The sequence below is a fragment of the Notolepis coatsorum genome (assembly GCF_963971535.1).
Source record: "Notolepis coatsorum genome assembly, chromosome: 10".
NCBI lineage: Eukaryota > Metazoa > Chordata > Actinopteri > Aulopiformes > Paralepididae > Notolepis > Notolepis coatsorum.
In genome coordinates, this window is record NC_140174.1 from 112,221,653 (window position 1) to 112,234,324 (window position 12,672).

The 12,672-nt window shown below is 44.9% G+C and overlaps 1 protein-coding gene across 1 annotated transcript in view; it reads right to left on the bottom strand.

Moving 5' to 3' along the window:
• Nucleotides 1-2,682: 2,682 nt before the first annotated feature.
• The window catches only part of LOC311236025 (chondroitin sulfate N-acetylgalactosaminyltransferase 1-like), a 64,144-nt gene continuing 54,154 nt past the window's right edge, over nucleotides 2,683-12,672 (bottom strand). The window contains exons 9-10 of the mRNA XM_084323606.1: nucleotides 7,015-7,096; nucleotides 2,683-3,509 (exon numbers count right to left, since the gene is read on the bottom strand). Coding sequence (XP_084179732.1) covers nucleotides 3,244-3,509; nucleotides 7,015-7,096 — 348 coding nt within the window. The 3' untranslated portion in view covers nucleotides 2,683-3,243. The remainder of the gene's footprint in view (nucleotides 3,510-7,014; nucleotides 7,097-12,672) is intronic.

Below are 12,672 nucleotides of genomic sequence, written 5' to 3' on the forward strand. Positions count from 1 at the left end.
GTTCTAATCGTTGCCAATTCCATACCGTGGCGGTACAAGCCTTAACAGCCCACCAGCCACTCGCCAGGCCGACCCATGGTGTCGGCCGGGCGGGGCATTGTTTCAATATATCAAAAACAAAGGACTGACGTTAACATGGAGCACCAGTGGTGATTGCAAACAGCACCCTCCACTGTGGTGTGGACCATGAAAAGGTTAAATGAATAAAAGAGCTAAACCACAAAAACTGTAGAATGAGCAAACCCATACACACAAAGTTTAAGGGGAGACGGACCAGACCCGTCTTCATTCAAAATATTCACAACAGAACACCAGCCCTAGTTTAGCCCATTTACCAAAAAAGGTAAACAAAGCCCCCCCCCCGCACTACTCCCCCAGTATACCGATTGACCGTCAGTATGAATGGTTTGAGAGGAGAGAAAGCTGTAGCAAGACAGACCTTCTCATAGCAGAGTGACAAAATGAAACAATAGCCCCCTACACAGGGCCGCCCCAGGAGATGGGGGGCCTCGCGTCTAAAAACGCACAGGGCCGCACATTTCTCCCAAGCTGGCCCTGCCCTTATACTACTGCAGCCTAACGCCAGGCAATGTGGAACCCAAGACAACAATTGCCTGTGCACAGACACGCAACATGTTTACCATGTCGGCTGGACCCATAGCCCCACTACCCGACGCCAACCCAGATGGGAACACCGTTCAACAAACCCCGCCGGAACACAAGGTAATACCTGGCTAGAACCTAGCCACGACCTACCCCGTTGTCAACCCATTTACCCGAAAAAGGTAAATAGAACTCAAAACCCCACAACAGCTACCGACTGACCTTCATTGATGAACCGGGCAAGAGGCGGGAAAGTGACAACATCTCACGGCGGAGACATTAAAACAGCATAGCAATTAGCAGTAGTGATAGCATGCGGCAGTAGCGATAGCATGTTAGCATAGCTTTAGATGTTTTAGCAGCACGCCCAAGACAGCTTGGAAACCGTTCCCTGCAGAGAACGTTCACCAAACCATCCTGCCCCTGGCGCCAACACACAACAAGGTTGTGTTAACAACACAAACCAGCATTACTAACACTAATACCCATGCCTGAGGACACAGGGCCTACCTGAGTACAAGCTGGCCCGACAGCCAGCCTTGTACAGCTGAACCTCGATGTGCAGTCATCAAACGAGGAACATCACAGGCCCGTCGTGTCGCCGAAAACATGCGTCGAAGATGCCAGGGGCCAGCAACCTCCGGTAAGCTTCCAACATTATTAATCTTCCTTAATCTTTTCATTCCGCTAGCTCGTATGGTGCACGCATCCAACACGCTGGGACGAAAATAGAGGAAGGGTGTTTCATGACCAGGGTCATGGTTATATGGGCGGTGGCCACCATAAGGGGCGGGGCCCCATACAGGTGGGGTGCATGTGTTTTTGTTCGTGGGAGATACATTAGGTATCACAGGAGATATGAGTATCTCGTAAGGCTCAGAGCGGGACGCGATGCTATACGATATATAACCGCCTGTAGTGTGGTAGTGAAAGGGATAATGCAGCCCATTAACCATCTAGAATTCATGGGGTGTGTCGTTCACACAGGGCTGTAATCAACCGTCCCTGACCCATTCTCACCTGTTTTACTCTCACCGGGGGCCCAGGCGGGTGGGGTTCACTACATCCAGACAAATTAGACAATGCACATGGTTTCAGGTATAAAGCATCAGAACAATATAGGCCCAATTATCTTACAAATCACTCTCATACAGTTTCTACCAGTGGTGGAAAGTAACTAAGTATTTTTAGTACTGTACTTAAGTATAATTTTGAGCTATTACATTTCAAAGTGAATGTTGTACTTTTTACTCCACTTATCTGAACCCATCAGCTACTAGTTACTTTGAAGAAAAAGTATATATACCGCCTGGCCTTCCCTGACTCACTTGCCTTGCTGCTTGTTGACGTGTTGTTTTGTTTCCTTGTCTATCCGTTGGTTGTTTTTATTTTCTGTTTATTCTATACTTTTCTTTGTTCTTAGCTATGTGAAGCACTTTGGTTGACAAGTGCCATGTCTAAATGTGCTATATAAATACATTTGATTGATTGATTGATTGATTGACTGCTGCTGTGACCTCACTGTCACCTCCATACCATTATTTGCCAATACTTGCAACAATGCATAGTGCACTTCATATCCTTCTACCACTACACCGTGAACTGAATGTGCAACACTGTCACTCTGTCACTCATGCCTTATTTTTCTACTTTATTTATCTTTTTTTTAAGATTCTTTATTTTAGTATTAAACATTTTCTTAATATTCTTTTGTGATTCTGTGAGAAGGGTGTACTGGCAAAGTAAGAGTTCCTCCATTGTACGGTGTAACTGTCTGTTTAATTAATTGTGAATATGACAAATAAATATCTTGAATCAATTCAGATTTATTGCTCAGATGTGTGATATTTCTTTTGGTTTGGCTATGTTCACATAATTTTTTATTATTTTCTTTAATGTGGCCAATATCAGATTCCAGTGTGAACTGGTCACGCACCCCTGAACTGACCCACATGCGCAAATGAACAATAAAAAAGATGGACATAAAACATTTTTTTTTAATCTAGAGTGACGTAAAAGTTGAATGAAAGTCACCCCCCCCACCCAACCCCCCCAATGTACAGTTTCCTCCCCCTCAAATGTATATATTCTCTTTTAGAAACTCTGTCTGTAAATAAACAGTACCGTATATTTGTATATCTCTTGTATATCATAAATGTCTGGATGTAACAGTACTGTATATCTGTATGTCGTGATGTCATAAATGTTATGAATTGAAAATGGGGGACCCTGATGTAAACAAGACGAAAGTCTTTCTCTGGTCTGCATCCCCTTAACAATTGTGTGTATTGAGCCGTAGGCTACTGTATTGTACCCATTCTGCAATCTGTTAATACAAATTTCAATCAATCAATCAATCAATCAATCATTCAATCAATCAATCAATCAATCAATCAATCAATAAATCATTCAATCAATCAATCAAACTCTTCAGACTGAGGTGACGTCGCATTCCCAAAAAATCAGACCTGGCTGGCTGTATCTGATTTAGTAGGACCACATAAGAAAGTGTTCCAAATATAGTATAGAAAATAACGAGATTCCATGTGATTTGTGCTGTTCACAGTTCACACACTGTTGTTCTGAGTCATATCAGATTTGTGCCACGTTGCCTGCTGCAGTGTGAACGTGGCCTGTGTGTCACAGAGTGCTTCTCGGGCGGCTCTGGGTCTCGCGCCTGAACAACAGCTCCCCCAGGTGGCCGTGCGAGGCCTCGCTCATGGCCTTGGTCTGCAGGCACATCCTGTACTTGTCCGGCGGCAGCTCGTGGGAGCAGCTCTTCTCGTGCCACAGGTGGAAGAGGGCGCGCGACGGGGAGCGGATCACCACCATCTTGCTGTGCAGGTACTTCCGGTACAGGTGCACGTCCTCCAGGCCCCAGCCTTTGATGGTGCGGTCGAAGCCACCTGGCACGAGCGAGATTAGATTAATAATAATAATAATAATAATAATAATAATAATAATAATAATAATAATAATAATAATAATAATAATAATAATAATAATAATAATAATAATAATAATAATAATAATAATAATAATAATAATAATAATAATAATAATAATAATAATAATAATAATAATAATAATAATAATAATAATAATAATAATAATAATAATAATAATAATAATAATAATAATAATAATAATAAATTCAATTTGTACCGCACTTTATATTTGTGAAAATCTCAAAGTGCTACAGGAGATAAAGATAAAAAGTTAAATGAATAAAAACAATTAAAATGAATAAAACAACCAATGAAATGGAAGAACATAAAAAAAATTAAAAATAATAATAATAATAATAATAATAAAATGAATAGAAGTAAAAATAAAAGTTAAAGAATAATTCAATGTTAAAAATAAATGTTTTTAGGCCCCTTTTAAAAACCTCAACGGACTGTGGTGCTCTCAGATGGTCGGGGAGGGAGGGCATTCCACAGCCGAGGAGCAGAATGTGTTGTATTGAATAGAATGTATTGTCTGTATGTATAGAATGTATTGTCTTTATACAGCAGGCAGGTGAGGGTCCATTTTTACCCCTAGGTTGGTGATTGTTGGTGACAGGGTGATGTTTTGGCCGGAAAAGGTGATGGTGGTGATGGTGGATGAGCGAACCTGGTGTGGGGTGCCAATAATAATGGCTTCAGTTTTAGAACTGTAAGAAGTTGTGCTTCATCCACGCCTTGGTCTCCTCAAGGCAGGTGGTCAGAGTGGAAGATGGCAGAACTGTGGATGGGGTAGGGTTTATTTTTAGGTAGAGTTGGGTGTCATCAGCGTAGCAGTGGAATGATATTCCATGCCGGCTGATGACAGAGCCAAGGGGGAGCATGTAGAGGGTGAATAGGGTGGGGCCGAGGACTGATCCTTGTGGGACACCACAGGTGACATGATGGGTGTCAGACCTTGCCTCTCCCAAGGAGACATACTCCGTTCTTCCGGTGAGGGAAGATCTGAACCAATCAAGGACAGAGTCTGAAAGTCTGATGGTGGATTGAAGCCGGTGAAGGAGGATGTCAGGATCGACGGTGTCGAAAGCTGCTGTGAGGTCAAGGAGGATGAGGAGGGAAGGAGAGCCAGCATCAGCCGTCATCAGTAGGTCGTTGGTGACCCTGACCAGGGCAGTTTCTGTGCTGTGGCCAGAGCGGAAACCTGACTGGAACTTCTCGAGAAGTTGGTTCAAGTTTAGGTGGTCCTGAAGCTGAGCGGCAACTACCTTCTCCAGCACCTTGGACAGGAATGGGAGGTTGGATATAGGTCTGTAGTTGGCCAAGATTTCCGGGTCTAGGGAGGGTTTTTTAATTAGTGGTTTTATGACTGCAGTTTTAAGGGCAGAGGGGACATGGCCAGCCTGGAGAGAGAGGTTTATGACCTTGGTGATGAGAGGGCTCATAGCGACAATATTGTATTTCACCAGGGCTGAGGGAAAGGGGTCCAGGATACAAGAGAAGCCACCCAACTCCTCGTCCAATCAACAGTCATCTCCCGCCTCGACTACTGCAACGCACTGCTAGCTGGCCTCCCGGCCACTGCCACCAAGCCTCTTCAACTCATTCAAAATGCAGCGGCCCGCCTGATCTCAAACCTACCGAAGTCAGCCCATGTCACCCCACTTCTTAGGGACCTGCACTGGCTCCCCATTGCTGCACGTATCCGCTTCAAGGCCCTCGACCTAGCATACCGTGCGGCAAAGGGAACCGCTCCCGCCTACCTCCGGTCAATGGTCTCTAACTACACACCCTCAAGACCCCTACGCTCTGCGTCTTCTGGCCGCCTCAGATCTACTCCTATCCAAGCTCCCGGAGGGTCATCAAAGAGAAGCCGCCTATTCTCAGTCCTTGCCCCACAATGGTGGAATGAACTACCCATCCCAGTTAGGACAGCCGAATCCCGTCCAATCTTTCGCCGTCGACTAAAGACTCACTTCTTCAACCATTATCTGAAATGATAAAAAAAAAAAAAAATCTAACCCCGACTAACCTTAATGTCATGCACTTGTCCTAATAAACTAACCTACACTGTAACACGCAACACTTTGATGAACATTGTTACTCAGCTGATAGAGTTATACCCTTCTTGCTGTCTTGTCGCACAGAACTTGTAAGTCGCTTTGGATAAAAGCGTCAGCTAAATGACTAAATGTAAATGTAAATGTAAGTGGAATGCTTCATTTTCCTGACGATTTCCTCAACCTCTCACTGTGTGATGATTGAAAAGCAGCAGAGAGGTTGAGTAGTTGCCGGCTGTGGTTCAACTGTTTGGACTGGAGGGGCAGAGGGGCTAGAGAGGAGGGAGCGGATGGTGTCAACTTTGGTCCAACATTTGATTAAAATGTATTGTCATCATACAGCGAGGGTGGCGGAGAGGAGGAGCCTCGCTAAGCTCCAGGCCATCAGGGAAAACCCCACCCATCCACTATACACAGACTTGGCTGACAGGAGGAGCATGTTCAGTGCTAGGCTCACACTACCCAAATGCAGCACTGAACGGCACAGGAAGTCCTTCATTCCAACAGCCATCAGACTATATAATGCATCACTGTGCCTCACTGCATCACTGAGCACAGAGCGGCAGCTCAATAGTGGCAGGAGGACGCGACTAGCGGCCTCCAGGCTCCACAACAGGGGGCAGCGACGGCTGCCAGACATTGATCTAAGTCTTATTTTCAACCCAAGGAGGACAATACACTACCTAAAGCATACTGCACCTAGTTACACTGAATACTGGAATATATATTTCATATTTCATTTAGTTAGATTTAAATTATAATTATATTGACCAAATTGTTTACCCCATGCTCAGTATGCTCAGTATATTCTTACTGTATTTATTTCTGTATATTTTATTTCATTTAATTTTATCCTATTTTATTTTACTCTACTCTTATCCTAGGCAACTTGATTGATTTGTGTTATTATTCTAATTTGTGACCTGTCCTGTCTAAATGTTTAAATGTTGAGCGATTTGCAGTGTCTAATTTCCCACAGGATAATAAAAGTATTTCTATTCTATTCTATTCTATTCTATTCTATTCTATTCTATTCTATTCTATTCTATTCAGCACAAGCACAGTACAACAAAAAGAGGTTTGGCATCCAACCAGAGTGCAAATGTAACAGTAAAGTGCAATAGTAATATACAATGTACAGGTGATTCAACTGGGTATAACATATAAATTAGTACTACTATTAAGTAATAGTGCTAATCAGATGTATGTACAGAGTTGTAGTATTACTATGCACAGTGATACAGGTATAAAGACACTATGGTAGTAAGTCATACTGGCGAGCAGCGTAACTAAAGAGTAGGTAAGGGATATGAACAGATATAGATATAGTATCTATAGGTATGTAAAAGGAGGAGAAGACAAATGGGACAAAGGAAAGTGGGGATACATGTTAATAAAATCACCTATGTTGATGAAATCAGACCTAAACTGGCAGGTCATTCCAAAGCCGAAGTCCCTCCAGAAACCAGAATCCTTCCTGATCACCTGATCAAAAGAAAATTACAGACAATTTAGAAGATGTCATTTATATTTACATATACCTGCATATACAATATGTATTGTCATTTATATGTACATATACCGTTAGGTTATGTATATAACCAAGTTCTGTTAATACTAGTGACGCTCAGCGTCATATTGCATATATCTCGCTTCAGCGTATATACACTGAATACATTTCTAAATGTACCTCTACATGCCAGCATTCATCTGGCCACACCCCCATCCGCTTACCTACATAAGCGGGGATGGGACCACACACTCATCTCCTTCCCAACAAATTTCACCACAATGAAAAATCAAGGGCTGCAGCGGCGTCTAGACGCTGAGCGTCACTAGTATTAACAGAACTTGGTTATATACATAACCTAACGTTCTGTGTCATACTAGCTCCTGCTCAGCGTCATATTGCATAACAGGAGCTGAGCGGGAGCTAGAAGCTCGACAAATTAACCCCGCTGAGGCCCCCCACAACCATCAGATCAGGGAGGACCGAGCCCCCCCGACCCCCCCTAATGGAGGGCACCCCCCCTATTGGAGGTTCCCGGGAGGGCGACGGACCCGACCGTGCGAAGAGGCACTCAAGCAACTCAACGCACAGGGTGAGCAGACCGTGGCCTGACCCCACGACTACACACACGCACAACCCGCATGCCACCCAGGAACGAACGGAGGGAACAACCTCGTTACTGCCCCCAGAAATCACGGGGTCAAGGGCAAACCCAACCCCGTGGCAAGGCCATAGCAGCGGAGCGCGAAGGAAGACCCAGACCCACTGAAGGGACTGGATCCCCTGGAAAACGGGGGCCCGGAGAGGTCAATGACGCCAGGCATCAAGACCCCACCAGGCGGTCACTTAGTGACACCGCCCCCCACATCGCCAGCGTATTCGGATAAGGCCCCTCTTCTCCAAGAGCGGGCCCTTTCCCCCCAATAGCACACCGCCTGGCACACTGACCCTGCAGAACAGGCAGTCAGCATGGCCGTAAGCACACAAAAAAGGTTAACCAACGGAAGCAGGCAGCGCACCGGGGAAAACCAGGCAACAGGCTGTAACCTGAGCCTGGAGCACTGCGGACGAGACAGGCGCCAAAGGAGTCAGCTGAAAACAGCCGCCCCGGCGGAAGGGGCGTATGCTGGCGTTGTTGCATGACCAAGCCTCCATTTAAAAAAAAAACCCACCCAGAGGGGTTGAGGCAGAGAAGGCTGACACGATTGGCAGACGTCATGAACGTGCAGGGGCACCCTCAACCGGGTAACCCGGGAGTTGACACTGCTCCAACACACCAGGGAATCAACCACCTTGGTGTTACCCAATGCGGTGGTTGTTCCTATAACCCCTCAAGAAAAAACTCCAAAACACACCTGCGGGTATACACCGGCTATACCGCAGTACAAGTGTTTCAGTTTTCAAAAAAGGGTTAACCCAGGCCTACGGGTCGACGAAACATTACTTCGGACCGGGCCCGGCGATACGGGAAGCACAGGGTCACCAGAGGAGGTCAAAGACCACCCCAACAGGCCCCTCTTCGCCATGCGTGAGAGAGGAGCGAAAAGAATGGAGAACCAGCCCCAAGCACACCGTACTTGGTATTCCCAGGCGGTCTCCCAACCAAGTACTAACCAGGACCAACCTGCATAGCGGCCGAGATCTGACGAGATCGAGCGTGTACAGGTTGGCATGGCCGTAAGCCATTACGACAGTGCAGAGTACAAAATGTACCCAACCAGGGTCTCCATAGCGCTTAACCCTGTGACACCCGGACCGACCTGGCATTTTTCCCCCTGAAAAAAGCCCAAGTGCCTCAGGGTACCAGAACAGCAGATCTGCATCCCCGGCGGACAACAGGTTTAACTGATCCAGACCAGCGTGACCAGAACCAGTCCCGTGCCCTAACCACGCCGACATGCCTACTCTAGGAGAAGGGGCAGATATGCGTGTTGATCTTAAACATGAAAAGAAGGCGCCACCCAGACGTTCGGTGCGAACCGCGCCTGGTGGCCCACCCCCAGGGCGTGAGACCCCTTTACATATGTTCAGATCCATTCCGTCATCATCCCCCAGATATGAACGAGAATCCGTCGACAACCAACAGGTCGTCGGAAGAGGAAAAACCTCCATCCCAGTTGCTTTATAAAAACGCCGTTTTAACCTCAAGCAACCAAGGCGTGCCAGTCATTCGCCTGATTACAGACCGAGCTAGCCCTATGCGTGCGTCGGGATACAACCACATCAATGAACAGGCTATTTAGACCTGTCATTGAATCCCCAAGGCGCCCAGGGGAACGACAAGAGGGGTGTGATGCTTCCTAACTCCAACTCTTTTTAATAGAAAAGAAGGAAGCACCAACAGTATGTATCCCAGTCTACACAGCCGGGGGTAAATTTTTTTCACATTTTTACATCCCACCACCCTCCCATAGGGAGGAGACGGAAATCCCCAGAGAGACTTCCCATGCGAGCTGTACAGATTGAAAAGAATATATTGCAACCTTGAGTCATGTAAAAGTTTGGTTTTAGGGCTCTCCGGGGAGGAGGCACTGAACCCATACAGACTCAATAATCGAATTGAATCGAATACACACACAATAGAGTAGGACTCCTTTTTGAGGTTCCACTCACCTTGACAATCTGAGGAGGAGGCTCTGTACTCTGAGGAGGCTCCTTCACATGGAAGGAGAGTCCTAACTCACAGAAGGCCCGAGTAGGAGCTTCGTGAGGAGGAGCCCTGACCACTCCCTGAAACAGATCCATCATATGGACCTGAACAGCACACGGAAAACACCCCTCCTACTTTACCCTTAATACGGCCAGTTGAACAGGTAAACCTGTTTAATATGTGAACACACTGCTCATTGTCATTACAGGCTGAAAAAAGAATTCATTCTTCACTCATATGTCACTAAGCATAGCTTTATAGGTTAGTTTAACCCCCTTAGTTGTGAGTACACGGTACATGAACACACATGATGTTTCTCAACACAACAAACCAGATTATTTTCACATCTGTAATAAACAACCCGATTTGCATGGAGAAGATAAATACCAGTGACAAGACAATTCACACATAACTCGCGTCGTATCCTAAATGTAGTGCAGCAACACACGTTTTGGAAAACATTGTTATTTACAAAACATTTAGAAGGGAAAGAAAGAAGAAGTGTTCAAGGTCTGGTCAGGACCTTGCCTACCGGGAGCGCAGATCAAGCGAATTGCAGTCTCTAACATGGCACCGAAGTAAACACAGCCTCCTGTGTTTGACGACACGGGCAGCTCGCTGCTCCAACCCGCCGCTACGGTGCTCCTTGTTGACGCAGTCCTCGCCGGCCTGGCTCAGGGCAGGTTCGACGAACATCCTCAGTCAAAGATGACGTCGTAGTCAAGAGTGTTTAAAACATGTTATAGTCACAGCACGTTCAACAGTGTAGCATTAAGCTAACGGCCGCCTCGGCCGATAGCAGCAAGCTAACGTTTCCTAGCCTAGCCTAGGTAAGCCACAACTAGCACGCAAGCTAAGCAGCTATCACCTGAACCTGTACACAATGATATAACAAGCCACACTCAGACATGCTGCCGTTCTGAAACCCTCCTCACTGTTTAAGAGAGAAGAGAAACGAGATGTTAACACAGTTTTACAACGGTGATTTTACCAACATCCGACGGAGCCAGCACAAGTCCCATCTGGGCTGTAGCTGACTTGAACACGGATCTTCCGATAACGGACATCCATGCCCATATTTCCTCGTGAGGGTATACTCTCATTTGTATATGAAAGACGGGGCCTACACGGTGACAGAGAAACATCCACTCGTCCAGAAAACACAGGGATCACCAGTGTTACTGGTCGTGGCCCACTAGTTAACTATAATGGGCTTCAGACCAAGGTCCTCCGCCATTGCCTAAGAGGCTGAACAAAGGACCCTAATCTGGGGCCGGTTTTCGTAAACATTGTCAGCTAGCCCCCATAGCACTAACAGACAAGTGACGCTCGCAAGCAACATTACTCACCAACCTGGAACCCACCGCTTCTCACAACAGTCGGTGCGTCACTACAGTCCAGCTGCACCGTCGGAGGGTTTCACCCCGTCCAGCCGCAGCAAGGAGGACTGTAGTTGGGAGGCATGTAGCGGCGCGAACTCCCAATACGAAAACCGGTGGAGGTTTTTAGAATGATCACCATCTTCCAGGCACTCCAGTGACGAAGACAATATCGCCGTATTTTCTCGAAAATAGTGAGAGAGAAAATAAAGATATGATGTCAACGTATCTCTTGTTCTTCCTTTCCTCAGAGTAAATATTTTTCTCCACGTCAAGTGGGCATGTGAGCAGCACTTAGCTTGTGATGAAATTTGAGAAGGAGATGAGTGTGTGGTCCCATCCCCGCTTATGTAGGTAAGCGGATGGGGGTGTGGCCAGATGAATGCTGGCATGTAGAGGTACATTTTGAAATGTATTCAGTGTATATACGCTGAAGCGAGATATATGCAATATGACGCTGAGCGGGAGCTAGTATGACACAGAACTGTATATACAACATGTATTGTCATTTATATTTACATATACCTGTATATACAATATGTATTGTCATTTATATTTACATACACCTGTATATACTATATGTATTGTCATTTATATTTACATATACCTGTATATACAATATGTATTGTCATTTATATTTACATATACCTGTATATACAATATATATATTGTCATTTATATTTACATATACCTGTATATACAATATGTATTGTCATTTATATTTACATATACCTGTATATACAATATGTATTGTCATTTATATTTACATATACCTGTATATACAATATGTATTGTCATTTTACCACGAAGACAGGCGGCTCATGTTCTTCATGAGCTACAATCAGACAAATCTTCTTTTTATATTCAAATCAAATTGTATTGCCTATATTTATGTCTTTCTACTATTACCATGCCCACACCTGTACCTCCCCATTATTACTAAGCTACCTCCTTATACTACCGTACATCATTATTGGTAAGCTACCTCCTTATACTACACCATTATTGGTAAGCTACCTCCTTATACTACATCATTATTGGTAAGCTACCTCCTTATACTACATCATTATTGGTAAGCTACCTCCTTATACTACATCATTATTGGTAAGCTACCTCCTTATACTACATCATTATTGGTAAGCTACCTCCTTATACTACACCATTATTGGTAAGCTACCTCCTTATACTACACCATTATTGGTAAGCTACCTCCTTATACTACATCATTATTGGTAAGCTACCTCCTTATACTACATCACTATTGGTAAGCTACCTCCTTATACTACATCATTATTGGTAAGCTACCTCCTTATACTACATCATTATTGGTAAGCTACCTCCTTATACTACATCATTATTGGTAAGCTACCTCCTTATACTACATCATTATTGGTAAGCTACCTCCTTATACTACATCACTATTGGTAAGCTACCTCCTTATACTACATCATTATTGGTAAGCTACCTCCTTATACTACATCATTATTGGTAAGCTACCTCCTTATTCTACATCATTATTGGT